The sequence below is a fragment of the Hoplias malabaricus genome, chromosome 3 (assembly GCF_029633855.1).
Source record: "Hoplias malabaricus isolate fHopMal1 chromosome 3, fHopMal1.hap1, whole genome shotgun sequence".
Classification (NCBI taxonomy): domain Eukaryota; kingdom Metazoa; phylum Chordata; class Actinopteri; order Characiformes; family Erythrinidae; genus Hoplias; species Hoplias malabaricus.
This window is the reverse complement of record NC_089802.1, coordinates 16,787,613-16,805,138: the sequence shown is the minus strand read 5'-3', so window position 1 is coordinate 16,805,138 and position 17,526 is coordinate 16,787,613. Positions and strand designations below refer to the sequence as shown.

The 17,526-nt window shown below is 39.3% G+C and overlaps 1 protein-coding gene across 2 annotated transcripts in view; it reads left to right on the top strand.

Moving 5' to 3' along the window:
• The window catches only part of cacna1g (calcium channel, voltage-dependent, T type, alpha 1G subunit), a 279,098-nt gene that overhangs the window by 198,537 nt on the left and 63,035 nt on the right, over nt 1-17,526 (top strand). For both annotated transcript variants that reach the window (XM_066666013.1, XM_066666011.1), the window contains 2 exons: nt 5,623-5,691; nt 7,011-7,195. In XM_066666013.1, coding sequence (XP_066522110.1) covers nt 5,623-5,691; nt 7,011-7,195 — 254 coding nt within the window. The remainder of the gene's footprint in view (nt 1-5,622; nt 5,692-7,010; nt 7,196-17,526) is intronic.

The window sequence follows — 17,526 nt, the reverse complement described above, 5'->3', positions numbered from 1 at the left end:
CCTATGTATTTGATCCATCATTACAGTACGAGCTACTCTTTTTAACCTGAGATGTGAATTGTCTATTCTGTTGGCCAGTGTCCTACAAAAAAAAAAAAAGCGTTTTATGCTCTCCATGTTCTGCAAATCTATAAAGAGACTTGTATCCTCTGCACTTTATCCACACTCCTAATGAGTTCTGCATGGTTCCAATTCAAATGTATATATACCTGAGTAGGAGAGCCACATTATGCACCTGTTCATATGTGATGCCTGTATGCTGCCTTTAAGCTCATGTGCTAGCTTCACACATGAAACATAGGCAGAATGAGAAATCTGTACCTAAAACTGGCACAAAAGTCTTATTACAGCCCTGTCTTTTTACTTAGAATGAAGTGGGTGGGTTTGGTTCCAGAGAGCTGTTTCCAGCACATGAGAATTTACACTGTAGTCTCCAACATATACAAAAGGTGTAGGAAGTATGTATACAACATAGTGTACACAAAGCCACTGAAGTAAATCTAGCTCTCTCATTTGTAGATCTGACTCCATTATGTTTTTTGCATTCTTCAAAGTTGGGAAAAGAGCAGGTCAGTCAGGGAAACTCAGTTTGTTCAGAACAGAAGGCTGTTGCAGCTTCACAGGCTTATGGTTTGGAACATCAGCGCAAATGAAAATGCAGAAAATAGAATCAAACGGAAATGGGCCGTGTTGTGTTATTCTCTGCTGGTAGTTTTGTCCCATACAAAATGGAACAAGGCTCTGATGGCTTTTGGACTCAAAGGCTTTTCTCACATGTAATTGTTTTCTGAGGCACATTGTAAAGTGTCAGAATGTTCTTTTATTTTATTTATTTATTTTTATTTTTAATCCATGTAATCCGTATTTTACAGTGCACACATTTGCCTCTGAGATTGTATGGTTTGTTCACCTCCAACTAAACACATTAATGTGACCCTCAGTGCAAAGCATTTTATAGAGTTTCTCTCATAGAGTGTTTTATTTAGATGAATGTGTTTGCCTTTGCATATGTTTTACTATGCCTTGCTCTGTTTCATTTGAAGCAGTAGAAAGGCCATGCGTATAATGACTTTACATCAGTGTTTCTACACTGATGTAAGTGTAAGTGTTTCTTTACAGAAGTGTTTCTAAAAGTATTTCTTCCATCAAGTAAAGCCACATTTTGTACCCTCCTACAAAAGTTACATAGTGCAGGTTCTGCAGTGCCACAAAGTCAGAGGCTCTATTCTCCCTATTATAGGTCAGTGAAGCATCACAATACTGTCAGCTGTAAATCTCATGTTAAAAGCTTGATAAAAAGTGCTGTAGTACCCCTGTCAGTCTTCAGTAAACTATAACAAAACGCTATAAACCTGTTCAATTCTTGACAACAATCAAAGCAATCCCTAAATCCTCTCCCTCCCCCTCTCTCCCTCCATCCCTCTTCCCCCTCTGTCCCCCACTGTGTGAATTTCTATAGACTTTTTTAACTTTAATGTGATCTCTGTTCTTGTGTCAGTCACACCTCCATGGCAGAGCCTCTTCATAGTTACAGGCACCACACTGTGCTGAGACATGCGCCATTAATATTTCATTTTTTTTTCTCATTTGGATATTAACAGCTTCCATCTGACATCCCACCTGAGCCACTGTCAAGGCTAGGTGTTTTCAGCCTTTTTAGTGAGTCTTTTCTGAGTTTAGACTAATGAGAAATGGATGAGGAGACCCAGTGTGCTATGTGTGTGTGTTAGAGATAGAGAGAAAGAGAGAGAAATTTAATCCACACTTTTCTGTAGAAGGCAGGGTGGGTGAGAGATTTAAAAGCATTTAGAGAGAGGGAGAGCAGCACTGGATGTGAACTTGTCCCTCAAGGGATCCGGCAATGAAGCTCTCTGAAGCTCTTCCTCATTCATGAACCATAACACACATATTCACATGCATCAACAATGAATGAAAACATATGGCACAGCAAAGACGTCAGTCTGTTTTCAAAAGCAGCTCAGAGCACAGCTGTGATGTCAGCACCAAGCTTTCTCTTCAGTGTGTGAGCTTCAGTACTGCGCAAAAATCAGAGACCACCCTTTCATTTAATTTCATAAAAAAACAACATACCCAAGTCTCAACAAGCAGTTTGCTGGGGTTTGTTTTTCAGTATTATATTTTCCTTTTGATTTCAGTTATTTTCAAGAGACTTGCTGGCAGATTTTAAGGTATAGCAAGAGATATTTTCCACATTTTTGGAAGTTTCTGATGGTCTACCACGTCTTGCATATTTGGTATAACTCCTACTTGTTCTTTTCTCCTTTTTTAATACATTCCTTCAACTCCAGTCCTGGAAACTTGCTTTTTCTATTTATAAAAATGGAAAGGATTAGAAAAGTTCATGTGTCAGTATGTGCACAAAAGTATGAAATAGCGACTTATTTTTTAATTTATTGTTGGAGCTTGCTATGTTTTGTCCTGTTCAATAGGTTTCCTGAATAAATGAAATAGTGATCTCTTCCATTCACGCAGTGGACCGAGTGGGGTGGGGTCATGGGAAATGTGGCCCTGAGGTCTCGTGGCTGATGCAAAAGAGGAGCAGAATAAATAAGCAGGAGGGACCGTGTTCTCCACATTCCGAACGGGATGCTTGTTTTCTTTCCCTGATCTTTATTTAAAGTACCAAAGCCCTTTATTTCTCATGTCTTTGCGTATGGTATCCCTTGCTATGGCCTTGAGGTCCTGGGCCAAGTTTGTGACAGTGGTGATAAAAGACTTTATAAGCACAGGGGTTGCTGGCAGGGTCCAACCTCTTCGCCATCAACTTCATATTTACATAGAAGCCTTTAAGGTAGCTTGGACAGAAAGCATCCTTCTCTGGAGATCCTCCATCCCCAACGCTGAGAGCCATTACTGTAAGCCTGTGGCTTAGTGTTGATGCTAACTGAAGCGTTGAGGAATGCCAGCATCTGGCTATCAGCTAGCTAGCGGAGCGTGGACTTGAAGCTCGCCTCCCAGCTGCTCCACCACACCATTATCCAATATGAAACAGAACTGGTAATGGGGGAAACCTCGGGAAGGCCTTATATGCCTGTGTAACTTTCATACAGGGCACAGATTCCTTCTCTCTCTTTTTTTTTTTTTTTTAACCAAGCTTCAGCTCAGGCCCAGTAACTCTGCAGAGAGCTCATTAGAACAAAGGGAGCTGTAGCACTGGTAAAGTAGCTTTGTTGACAGGAGAGATACAGAAAGAGGAGCACATGGTCCCCAGCTCAGGCCAGGGAGGTGGAAACAACAGCACCTGGTGCGTGGGACGGCTGTGTGACAGAAGGAGAGGAACAGAGACAGAGAGAGGATTTGAGAATTCTTAAGGTGAAACAAGCTCTGTGTTGTCTGTGTCATTTGAATACACTATAACTAAAATAACAGAAATGTAAAAATAAAATGGTAATGAGTGAGATTTTTGGTGATTTGAAGCTGGATTACTTGTTGGTTCATGAAAGAATGGCTACTATTCATATGTAATGCATTATACAGCTAATATGAGGTACTAAATATTGAAACATATGTTCCATGAGACCTAAGTTTACGTGCAGAAGTCATACATTAATGGCCTGTGCAGTACACCACATAGGAACTATTGAGCAATTTAAGATTCAGCCCCTGACTGAACTCATGTACTTCTCTTTGTTGCAGTAATGTTTATACTAAAAGCTGCATGTGTGTAGTTTTGGACCAGTTTACTTGAAGTGTGCATGTAAATTGACATTTCATTGCACTGTTGAGTAGGGGAATTTTCAGTCTTGCCAGATCATTTTAGCCCAAAGTCAAGCCTGTCCTATGTAAAAAAGCTTGGGCTGTTGTTAGTGGCCAACTGAGAACCTTTTAGAACACCCTGTGGATGCATATAAACAATTTGGTTGTAATCTACAATATGAATTCAGTTTTGCTTGTGAAATTGGACACTAGCTTGGTGTCCGTATACATTTGGTCATGTTACAATATGCGAAGGTTTCAGAACCCAGCAGTGCAGGTCTGTTTTTGAGGTTGCTGAACAATAATTTTAGCCTGGGATTTATAAGCTTCTCATAGCATAACTCAAAACTAGGCTTCACAGCTCCAGTAGAAAATTAAGGAAGTGAACACTGGACACTAGACGTGTCTTGGCTGATAGATTACATCTGGGAAGAGGGGAAAATTGTGTAAAGTTGATTTTTTTGCCAACATATTCTTTGATCAAGCTGCATATTTCCAACTTCTCTTTCTCTTTTTTCACCTGTCTGATTCATGATCCACTCTGTCTAGCAAAATAGAAACGAGAGCCAATTATTATCTCACTTTGGTTAGGGATCCTCCAGTCATTCCCCACTGAGGTATCTAGTCTTACCCACTGAGACTGATGACACGTGGCTCATGCATGGTGTGCGTGTGTGTGTGTGTGTGTGTGTGTGTGTGTGTGTGTGTGTGTGTGTGTGTGTGTGATGTTAATGTGTGTGGAGTACTCTAAGCGTGGGCAGAGTCTCAGTTCCAGAGATGACTTCACAGGAGGCACATCTAATGTGCTATGCCACACACACACACACACACACAGACGCACATGCACATGCACATACAAGGTTGTTGTTTTTATTCATTCTTTTTTTTTTTTTACAATGTCAGTACATGCCATAGATACCCCAATCATTCATCACATTATAACCACTTCCTTGTTTTTTTACAGTCACTCTCCATTCTCTCAGCTCCACTGAACATACAGGAGCACTTAGTAGTTCATTTGTTGTCATCACTGTGGTCCGTCTGTTGCCCTGCAAACTTTGTTTACCCCCTTTCACCCTGTTTTTTAATGGTCAGGACCCCCACAGGACAATCAGAGATCAGGTGTGATTTGGGTGGTGGATCTTTCTCAGTGCCTTCATGACACTGATGTGATGATGTGAAGGTTGTATGTCTGATCCACTCATACCAGTGCAACACATACTAACACACCACCGCAACATCAGTGTCGCAGAGAATGATCCGCCACCCAAATCATACCTGCAGAGAGAATGGACAGTGGGTATAGAAAAAAGGAGGTGGGGTTAATGTTATGGTTGATTGGTATATGTCTGTAATATATTTGCAATATTTAGTCACAGCTTCCATGTTTTGTGTCCATTCAAAACTTGTGTCTCCATAATTCTCACTTTAGCACAGACGGAAAAAAACAATGAGTATTAACTAGTCCTTTTGGCCCATTTATCACATTATATATTTACGTATTTATATGTAATAATGTCCCACCTGCACCTTATTTATTAGGATTAGGTAACCAATAATAATAAAAAAGTACATAACTAAAATATACTGTCCAGACTCAGTAGTAGTTTTCTTTAAACATGAAAACCTAGTGTGTGTGTGTGTGTGTGTGTGTGCTGCTTCAAATATGTGTTTTACTCATATTAGGGAGACCAAAAAATGAAGAAATTTTGTCCACATAATTGTAATTTGACTTATTTTGCACATCTCCACTGGGGCTCTGTATTCTGAAAAAAAAAATACAGATTTTGTTCAGGAAATGTATGAAAACACACACACAAACTCTCTCTCACTGAATGCCGTGTTGTCTGTAATCCTGCACTGACTCAGCCGTCACTTTCTTTCTTTGTCTGACTCTCTCCACAGGAGCGCATCTTCCTGACGCTGTCCAACTACATCTTCACCGCCATCTTCGTGACTGAGATGACAATAAAGGTAGGTGACGGCGTTGGCATTTGGCTCAGTGTGGGGCGATGGGTCTTCTTTGACAGGGGTAAATGAACCCTGTCCCGCCCCAGCACACTTACTACTAGTGCCTCTGCATTATTTATGCAATTTTCTTTTCCTTTCTTCTACTTTCTTAAGTGCTCAGTGCATTTCTGTTTATGATAAACAACACCCCCCCACCCCCTCTCACCAACATTCTAATAGCCAGTCATATCCCTGTAAATCTGTTATGTCTCTTACTGTGACATATATAGACCCTGCAGTAAAACACCACAGATATGAATCTTTTAATCCAGAGACAAAGAATGCTGGTATTTACTCTTATTATGGTGGTCAGCTCTTATTAATTCATACTTTGTTTAGTAGTTTAAATGTTTTTAAGACTAATTAAAAAAAGTTATTTTTCTAAACTTACTTTATTAATTTTTGCCCCAAAATATGTTTTCAGTGTATAATTTTACATTGACTTCAGCTTGTGTTGTAACACTAAGTGTATGATATGGTTTAAGGTCCTTTTAGACTACATTAATGTGTCTCAGGCCCTGAATTAAAATGATGAACACTGCCGTGCCTTTATTAAGATTAAGGCTGAAGACAAACCCAAAGTCTTCAGACATGAATGGACCCACAAGTCCATCAGACGTCTCTTCAGTTCTAGACGTCACACCTGTTAATGCTAAAAAGAAAGTATTGTCTGCCAGATATTCAAATGGACGGCATTGAAATGGAGGAACATGCGGTGAGCTCTCAAGAGAAGACAGGAAAGTTCACAGGTGTCACTCAGTCAGGTCTAGGGTTTCTATTCTGAGGTCCTGCTATATGCCAGGTCACACCCACTCAGGAGATTTGGAAATGAAAATCATGCAAGAGAATAATCATACTTGCTGGAGGTTAATTAACGCCGCCTGACAAAGTTTCTAGGGCGGCCGGAGATGAGAAGGTTTGCGGTGACTCCCGGCTTTTTGGCGCCTGACATGTCTTTGTTCAGTTGAGGGTTTGATCACACTGCCGTTTGATATATTCTCAAGCAGCATCATTAGGAACCTCGCGATCGTCCCAGGCACTTTTTTAGGGAGATGTACTTACATTTCTGATTTATTTACCTTTGCTTTTGTGAGCTGAAGGCGTTTTAAAATATCTTTTCTTGCTCAAAAAAATTATAACATTATGTCTTTACATTAGGCACAAAAATGTTGTTTATTTTTAATACCTGTCAGTAAAAAGAAATTGTATTGCAAGTAATTTTTTTCTCTTTTTATAGCAGTATTTTTGTTGTATTCTAAAGAGTCTGTATTTTTGTGATTCAGGTTGTGGCCCTGGGCTGGTGCTTTGGACAGAAGACATACCTGAAGAGCAGCTGGAATGTTTTGGATGGCATGCTGGTTATGATCTCAGTCATTGACATCTTGGTGTCCCTGATCTCCAACACTGGAACTAAAATCTTCGGAATGCTACGAGTGCTGAGGCTACTGCGGACCCTGCGGCCCCTCAGGTACAGCATCCTGCTGGATTTTATCTCCAGCAAAACTATATCAACTGCCATAACCATCTATCAACCTCACATCCACTCGGTTTGAGTACCACAGCTCAGTAAAATACCCTACATGATGTAGTCCATCTGGATTCATAACTAATAAGCACTGGATTTCTTCCACTCTCCCTATTTTTTCCTCCAAGTCAGCCATACAGTACATTATGCAGTAGGTTCTGGATGGATGAATAGACAGACTAAAGTATTTTATACCCGCCACACAATCTACTTTATTAGAACCACTTCACTGGACACTTGGGTCCACCAAATTTATAAGTCTACTACCTAGGTGTTCAATTAGACACTGTAGTTCTATTTTCTGCCATGCTCTGTTTGTCAGCCTCCATCTAACCCATTCATTACAGTTCCATTTCTGGTTCCAAAACATATGTTGGCCAGATGTTATGCCCTATTTTTTGTTATTAAATAAAAAATAAAATTATTATATTACTTGCAGTTCAACTGTGACACAGGCACAGCAGTGTTCTAGGGTTTGTTACACATTATTGTAATAGCTAGGCTGAAATTGATCATCTAAACATTTCTAGTCAAGAGCAGTTCTGTGGTTAGAAACTGACCATTAATGAAGCAATACACAATGTCTAAGAAGTTGCACTTGTCAACAGATAATTAACACTGACTGTGCACTGTAAAAAGAAAATTGCTTCCATTGGTAACAAGTAATTCAATTAAGTTTATCCAACTTAATTTTTTAAGTTTTTTAAGATTAAACGTAAAAAATTAAGTTGGATAAACTTAATTGAATTACTTGTTACCAATTGAAGCAATTCAATTAAGTTGGATCAACTGTTTTCTTTTTACAGTGTGCATCAGCTAGGGATGATGTTAAAGGCTATACGTTTGTAATAAAGTGGGCTCTGCCTGTGTGGTATGCTTTGTCATCCAACCATTTCAGCCAGAATCAAGCAGGCTTGGCCAATTCTAGAAAAGTGCTATATTTACTATAGGGTTTTACATGGATGATAAGGTGTTCGCTATGGTATTCCAGGTATAGTTGCTAGGGCAGTGGTTGCCAACCAGTCATTCGTGAAATATGCTACCATAGTGTAATTAATTTAAGTACAGTGGCATAAATAATACAGTGGTTATATTTCAACAGGCTAAAAGTGGATATTATTTTCATATTTGTATTATTCTTTAAATAAATGAATACATTTCTGACATTTAATTCAGCATGTACAGTTCTGGAAAGCAGTAATAGTTGCAAGTAAGCACCAGAGGAAAACTGATTTACCATGAAAACATGAAAACATTCAAAATTGTGGGTCAGGGCATGTGCAGAATTGCTAAGTAGGATAGGTATTGATATGTAGCCCTACTTGTTAGAACTCCCGTTTACAAAGCACTTGCAGACAGTGTACAGCCTCAGGCCTCTCGCTGAGTACCGCCACAGCCAATACTTTAGCTGTACATTAATGAAGTAAGTAAATGGTTTCATTTTATGTTATTTATGGCTGTGGGGACAGATTTGTTTATTTAAGTTGTCTGAGCTTAGCATTTATACTGATAGGTCTTCCATTTGTTCAGCTTTTAAAAGGTGATCTTATACATAAAAAGGTTGGTGACAAATGTGTTCGGGTATTGTTTTGTTGATGTTTAGATGGCTCCTAGATTGTACCAAGCAGTTGATAGGTTGTTGTGTAGTAGCTGTTGTAGAGTATCTTTGGTTTCTAGGGTATCAAACTGTGGGAAGAATTAGCAAACTTAAGTGTCTTTAAAAACAAGACTTACAAGCCTTAGCACATTATTTACAGACACTTAAGACATAAACAGTGCATTACTGTCAGAGAAATGCTGCATGTGCAGAACAGCCAATATTCTATAGAACACAGATATTAATGAGAAAGCATGAAAGCACAAGCCAAAAAAAGGCAGGGAAAATTCACCTATGCCATGTTTAATGGGAAAATAGCTCTGGGACTTTGATCTCCATCCCTCCCTGTGCATGAATCTAGGTGATGCTGTATCTTAGTGTGTGTGTGTGTGTGTGTGTGTGTGTGTATGTGTGTGTGTGTGTGTGTAGGCATTATGCCACTGTTCTAGTAAAAAAAAAAAAAAAAAAAAAAAAAAATCTCTTGAGACCTCCCTAGTGCAAAAATATTTGAAATATTTATCCAAAATTCACAGCACACAAATCAAAAATTCTTATTGGCTTCAGAATTTGGCAGCAAAATGTATCTGCTTGATTTATTCCCTGATTATCCATTCATCATTATTCTCAAATGTCTGGATATGGTTCATATGGTTAATTCATCTAAGTTTTGAATTAAATTAATTAGATGTCTTCAGAGTTATAAAGGTGAGGGTGAACGCATTGGGCAGAAATTAACAGTTTAAAAATAACTATGATTATAAAACATTGTATTAATTATTTTTACATATTGTGGACAACATCATTAATTGTCCTAGAATAAAGCAGCTTATGCCTTGGGGCCAGGGGCTGTTCATGTTTAAGGGTTTGCTATAAAATATCTGATACATCCTGGTTATTAGGTGTCAGTACCTTTGGCTGTTTCATAACACGAAGGAGACACATTGGGCAAAATGACTGACAATATGACTGTAATTATTAATTTGTAATAAATAGCTGACAGACTGAACCCCAGTACTTGTTCTGTCAACTTATTGCAAATTTGCTTAATGCTAACGTGTTAAACTGGGCTTGTTTTGAAAGAAATATGAACCAGTATTTTGTCTGTATTTGAATTGAAAGGGCTAGAGAAAAGTGTGGTTGTTTTTAAAGATGTCATGCACTAATACATGATGGAAATCATATTCTTCTGGCTGTGAAAAAAGCAAAGTAAGAGATGGCAGCAGCACTGACAAAGTGCTGAGTTTAACTGTATATTACAGCTGACTCCACTGATCATCCAGTAATTTCAACCCCATCGCTGTATTAATAATATAGCTTACATTATTTCACACTCATTAATCCTACAGTGATTCTCTTTTTTTGAAAAATGTATGTATTTTAATATAATTTGGGACCTCTTTTTATTCTGTGTCATGGAATGTATTCAGAGGCAATGAAACACAGAGCCTGGCTACATTCAGTAGGTGAATTAGGAAAACACAGGTAAACATGACTACAGACTGGAACTAGATGCTGCTTGAAACATTGAGTGACCAATGAGGGAACACAAGGGAGAACCCACATGACTTGAGAAACACCTTTGACTGGAATCAGATGGAAGCATGAAACAGGGGCATGGTCAAAGGAACATGTGGAATCAGATGAGGAAAGGGCTAACATAAACAGATGAAGCATGTGTAAAAGTAAACAAAAATATGAATCATAGGACAAAGTACAAAAATAAGAAAAAACGAGACACAGAACCAGGAGTTTCCTCACAGTTTGTTTAGCTCTGGTGTTTTCCTAATAGGTCAGGAAATGGAAAGAAAAAAAAATAGTATAAACAAACATGAAAAGTGGAGATACAATATAAAATAACATTTCATATAATATTCTGTGCTTCTGCTTCTGTAGAGACAAATCTTATTGTTGCATCGTGCACATTATGACGCTGACTTCTTCAACCCAAATGCTGAGTTATGTAAGTTGAAATAACCTTTGGGCGATGAGAGTGTGTGGGTTGGGGGGACCCAGTTCTCTGTGGTACAGAGCAGATTTCCCTGGAGAAAAGCTCTGTGAATTAAACATGAATCTGCCTGTGCTTCCTGCTGCAGCTCTGCAGAGTTTACATTACAAAGGCAGCCTGCTCCTGCGCTGAGCTTCAGCCAGCCACCCGTGTGTTCTGCTTCTCTACTTCAGAGCATTTTAGACCCTCAACATTGGCCTTAACATCACTGAACACCTTTCAGACTCTCATTCATGCATCATGCATCTTATTCATGACATTTTGTCAGGCAAAAGAGTTAAGAGAGGTAAAGCAAAAATAGCATTTGAAGAAAACATTTTTCGGCTTGTAAAACTTTATCTTGAAGGGGGAGGAGGAAAATATAAATAAGAAAGGCTAGATCCTATATGTTTACAAATGTATTAACTATAATGAAAGCCAGAGTAATAAAGCATTGCATAAAAGTTCATGATTTTATTTCCAGTTGACGCAAATATAGGGCCATATCATCCTCTGTTTGTTTAACTGCTGTTTGTGAGTTTTCTCCTCACTGATGAGGTGTGCAAATAAATGTTTACAGGCATCGCTCTGATTATCTAATGCAGTCCAAGTAGTGCTAGACCGCCCAATATTGGCTCTGCTGCCCAAAAGCTACCCCAAAGCTATTCAACACTTAACTAAAAATTAAACAAACTTAAACTTTTTGTTGTTTACAGTGCAGCATTTGGGTAGGAAATACAAAACAGCTCAGGAGTTTTTAGAGTGTGTGGTGGTAGGAAACACGTTTGTGTGTGTGTGTGTGTGTGTACATGTCTCATCAGGGATATTAATGGTGTCATTACAGTGGAGCAGTGGGATGTGTGTGTGCATGTTTGTTCTGCAGACAGAATGATTTATCTGATATGTTAAGAGAAGCACACACTCCGACCGTGTTCATTCATCACCCCCCACTGACCCCCGGGTTAAGTCTTTCTTCTAGAAGTTACACTGCATGCCACCAGTGTGTCTAAATCAATCTCACCAAGATGAGAAAACCCCCCGTGCCAACTTCCATTCTTCTCCATTCTATTGCCTTAGGCTCGCACTACACACCTCATGCCCATGGCACAAGACTCACACACTGGTATCACTGTAAGTAAAACTGTAGTGTAACTTCCTTAATTATTGAAACCTCCAATACTTATGGGCTGGTTTCCCAGGCAGGGATTAAGCTTAGTCTTGCACTATATTCTCATTTCAATATAAAACCACAATTCAGAATGCCATGCAGTCCAGGACTAGGCTTAATCCCTGTCTGGGAAACTACACCAGAATGTTCAATTCATTAACCCCCATTGTAGACATATCTTCATTTGTGAACACACATCTTGTATAATTTTCTCAGAAAAGCATGAAATGAAATGATATGAAATGAAGCAGCCTGGAGTCAACATGCTCAATGCCACTTATTTGCTAGAGGGATATAAAACTCCAGAGCATTGGGCCTGTTTCTCTGGAGTGAAGGATCTCTATCCAGTAACTTTAGGATAAGTTGGAGTGGTTTCTGAGATTCAGGACTAATAATTTAACATTAGTACCCTGGCTTAATGCCATCAGATCCTCACAGCAGTGACAAACTTTAATACACTTAACTTCAGAAGCAACATTGGATGAGCATATGTACATGCTAAAAAAATAGTGTTAATAAGTGACTTACTGAGTCTGAAACAAATGAAGCAAAACTACAGACACAAGCTGTGAGTGAAGAATGTAGATGAAATGTAATGTCTATATTATTGTGTATGTATTACTCTGCAAAACACCAACATTACCTTGAGACTTGTAAGGGCAAATCTTCATTATACTCACTGCTGTATTGGACAAAGCTCAGTTTGACCCTCTCTTCCCTCTGAACATATGATGTAAATACCCTGTGGCCATCCGCTGCTTTATTAATGCTTGTCCTCTTTAATCCTCTCGTTAATTATGAGTGAATGTTCTCAGCCCGTGCCCAGTCTCTGATTCATTTGTTAAGCTAATTTAGCCTCGGATGGCCCAATATTATTTAGTTATTTCTTTTATTATTATTTTATTTTGTGCTTGGTATAATAAACCCAGAGGAATTGCAACAGAAAACATGGCACACAGATGGATTAGAGTGGATTGAACTGAGGTCTGATTTGTAGCAGTTTTTAATTTCTCTGGAGATGATTTGGATCAATATTGTTTTAGATAATTATTTTTCTGGTTGCGTTTTCCATCTGAAAGTGTGATTTTGCTAGATTATAGAACATTACTTACAGCACTAAATATCAAAAAGTAATTAAAACACTAAATAAAAGAAAATTAGTGTAGAACCACTAGCTTTTGCTGGATTTCTATGTAATTATACAGAAGATTAAGTTTTTTTATTTTTATTATTATTAATAATAATAATAATAGTAATACACTAATCTACTATGGAAGCATATTAGTACCTAAATTAAAATAAATATGTAAGACAAAAATGGGCAGTGTAATTGTAAATTAGAGTTTGAATGGTCCATTCATGCATGCAAGTTTATTCAGATTCAATAATTGCTTTTACATTTGCAATTTTGTAGACTGTGAAGTATATTTCATTTACATTTTCATTTACTATATTTATTTAAAACATACTGCACCTTTATTTGAAAATGTATTTCCCAATTTGATTCATGATGTTCTATGTAATCTTGCAGCAATTGTCTCAAAACTATAATTAAAATGTTATTAACGTAATATACATTTGTACTCAGTGACAGTGCATTTGAAATGTAATTTTCAAACTCCTCACCAAGATAGAAAGTTGTCAAAATTTAAATGGTAAGTGGAAAACAGCATCTCTCTGCCAATCAGGCTTCACAGCCTTCCACCTCAGTCAGCCCATCAGGCTACACAGCCTTCCACCTCAGTCAGCCCACCAGGCTTCACAGCCTACCACCTCAGTCAGCCCATCAGGCACCACAGCCTTCCACCTCATTCAGCCCATCAGGCTTCACAGCCTTCCACTTCATTCAGCCCATCAGGCTTCACAGCCTTCCACCTCAGTCAACCCATCAGACTTCACAGCCTTTCACCTCAGTCAGACCACCCTGCACCACAGCCTTCCACTTCAGTCAGCCCGTCAGGCACCACAGCCTTCTGTCCCGGTCAGCCCATCAGGCAGCACAGCCTTCCGCCTTAGTCAGCCCATCAGGCACCACAGCCTTCCACCTTAGTCAGCCCATCAGGCACCACAGCCTTCCGCCGCAGTCAGCCCATCAGGCACCACAGCCTTCCTTCTCGGTCAGCCTATCAGGCACCACAGCCTTCCGCCTCAGTCAGCCTATCAGGAACCACAGCCTTTCAGCTCAGTCAGCCTATCAAGACAGGTGGTAACATTGGGCCGATGGATGGGAGACCAAAACAAATAAAAATAGCGAAAACAAAAAATAGAGTTTTCCAACATCTCTGTGAGGCTGCTGAAGCTTTGGGGCAGCAAAGAATGCTGGTGGCTATAGAGAGGCTGTCTTATTTTAATTTTCCATTCCAAATTAATTGGTGCTGTTGTAGCATTTGGGTGCACTGAGACACCAGCGTCTCTGAACTACTGCACTGTTTAAGGTGGAACGGGAGATTAGAAAATGAAGCTGAGCCTTGTTTTTATTCAAAAGAGTAATAAACCAGAAAACTTGGCCACAGTTGATTAAACACTTTCTCATGGAGTCAAGTATAAAGACATAAGCATCACAAGTGGCTCTTCTTCCCTTCCCCTCCTCTGCTATTGTAAGAATAGCTATAAACTCTTTGGCCATTATGTTGTTAGTTAAAGCCTTGTCCCCTGAGTGTTTTGATGGCCCTGATGGGGCGATTGACAATTTACAGTCAGAATTACCACATTCTGAGCATACTAGGGGTCATAATGTTATTTCAAAACATACATATTTCACCTTTAACATTTGAATTTTGCCATCTTTTTAGCATGGCGGTGAGTAGCATTAGGTGAATAACATTTTAATTATTATTGTGTCACAAGTGCTGCATGATCACATGGAACATTTTCATTAAAACTGGGAGATATTCATTTAAATAAAGATACTCATAAAGCATTCAAATCTCTGTGTAAATGATATATCAAAAGAAGTCTAGGAAATTGCGAATGTAAATGGAACGATTGAATTTGGCCTGAAACTTGCATGTAGGAGTGGAATATTTATATTCAGACTTAGTATTACATTGCCATTTTCCTTATTACATTTTCATTTTAATTTCATTTTATTAATTATGACTTTGTAATGTACTGACTACCATAAATTGATTTTTTAAAATTTGTTTTTAGATAATTAATTTAAGTTGTGTTTGTGTGTGTGTGTGTGTGTGAGAGAGAGAGAGAGAGAGAGAGAGAGAGAGAGAGAGAGAGAGAGAGAGGGGAAATATTTAAAATCTTGTGTTCTTTTGTTTTATTGATATTAAGCATGATTGAGTACTGTAGTTTAGTTTATTTGTATTTCGTCATTTTTTGTATGAGTTTTTGTGTCTAAATGTCTGGCTATGTTGTATCAGAATCTTAACTTTCATTGTGTTGAGAAGGATATTTCAACTGTGCTCTCTCTCTCTCTCTCTCTCTCTCTCTCTCTCTCTCTCTCTCCCTCTCTCTCTCTCTCTCTCTCTCTCTCTCTCTCTCTCTCTCTCTCTCTCCCTCATCTTCTGCATCCCTTAATTACTGGCAGAATGAAGGCGTGTCTTTGTGCTGGAAACAAGTGGCTCCTACATCCCCTACTCCTTGTTTTTCAGTGTGTATTTTCCCTCCATTCTAAGAGAGAGAAAATAATATCAGTGCATATGTGGGAGCCCAAATACACTGTGTAAACCTCCTCGTGTTCTACAAGTCACAGCACAGGCAGTACTGCTGCTGAGGATGGTGTGTGTGCATCTGTGTGCATGTGTGTGTGTGTGAAGAATTTTTTCCCATCCGGCTCCACTGAGTTATCCTCAGAGACGGCTTCCCTCTGGGCTTTGCAAACAAGGGCCTCCTGTGCTAAGGAACTCCCGTCTGCTGTGTGTTTGTGTGTTTATGATTCAGCTGTGGTGACTTCACATTAAGCTTCACTATATGTACAGTAGATCTATGAGCAAGTGTGTTCAGACACCCATTCTGATTGGTGGATACACCTACTTTAAAACAAACCAAAGATACAGGAGTCTAATGGCCATACATGCAATGGAGCATCACTCGGGTGGTCCTCTCCCAGTTCCAGGTCTCAGCTAAAATGCTGTATTACGCTACCCAGCTCTAGACTGTGGAGCAGTGAACCTACAGGGGTTGGACAATGAAACTGAAACACCTGGTTTTAGACCACAATAATTTATTAGTATGGTGTAGGGCCTCCTTTTGCGGCAAATACAGCGTCAATTCGTCTTGGGAATGACATATACAAGTCCTGCACAGTGGTCAGAGGGATTTTAAGCCATTTTTCTTGCAGGATAGTGGCCAGGTCACTACGTGATGCTGGTGGAGGAAAACGTTTCCTGACTCGCTCCTCCAAAACACCCCAAAGTGGCTCAATAATATTTAGATCTGGTGACTGTGCAGGCCATGGGAGATGTTCAACTTCACTTTCATGTTCATCAAACCAATCTATCACCAGTCTTGCTGTATTGATGCATTGTCGTCTTGATACATGGCACCACTTTCAGGATACAGTGTTTGAACCATTGGATGCACATGGTCTTACTGGTACAATGTGCAATTAATGAAGATTGGCCACCAGGCTGCTCCAATTTAGCCATGAAACCTCCCACATTAAAATGACAGGTGTTTCAGTTTCGTTGTCTAACCCCTGTTCCTTGGAGTGATGGAGCACCACCCAGTATGTGTGGGAGGAGCTGGAGTACATTTAGTTTTCCAAAACTAATTGCTCAACTACATCTCTTACAAATCAATAATGGTGCTCTTCCATTGTGTGAGAAATTGAAAGTGAGTACTGTTGCAATTACATGGTCCCTACTTTATTTGACCTTGCCTCTACTCAGCTTTTTGCTTGTCTATTAGGCAAATCTGGTTGCTGGTACCTAAAACCGGAATCTATTTAGTCCTGGCAACGAACTGAGTAGGAACTACACACGATATGTAAACTTTTCAGAACACTGATTGGCCAGATTGACTTTACAGTCGTCATGAAATGCAGACCTCTAGCACAAACTAGCCGTTTGCCAATTCTCCATATAATCACTTTTGTTTTTATCTGACTCACAACAGCAGCTCGTAAAATAACACCATGGTCCTTTGAAGAAGTAAACGTTCCTCGGTTTGGCTACGTATCTGTGTGCACTGGTTTGTGGAGCTGTGTTCAGTCCCAAAAATCAACAAAACACATGTGAACACACAATGAGTGAACAGCTATTAATGTTACTGCCACCATTCTTGCAGATTCTAAAACCCACAATTGTGATTAGAGACAGTGTTTTGAGACATCACCGGCTACATTTCGGGGGTAGGGGGAAGATTCCTAGTGGAATCCAACCTTGTACCAATCCAACCAATGAGTATGTTCCAGCAGAGCTGAGTAGAGTACAAAAGTGCCTACATTCATGTAAATGATATATGTGGCTGAATGAATCAGGTTCTCACAACAGGGCTTCTGTAAACAAATTAGCATTAAACCTAAATATTCCAGACATGTACATCAGGAGCTGTATGTGTGAATGTAAACA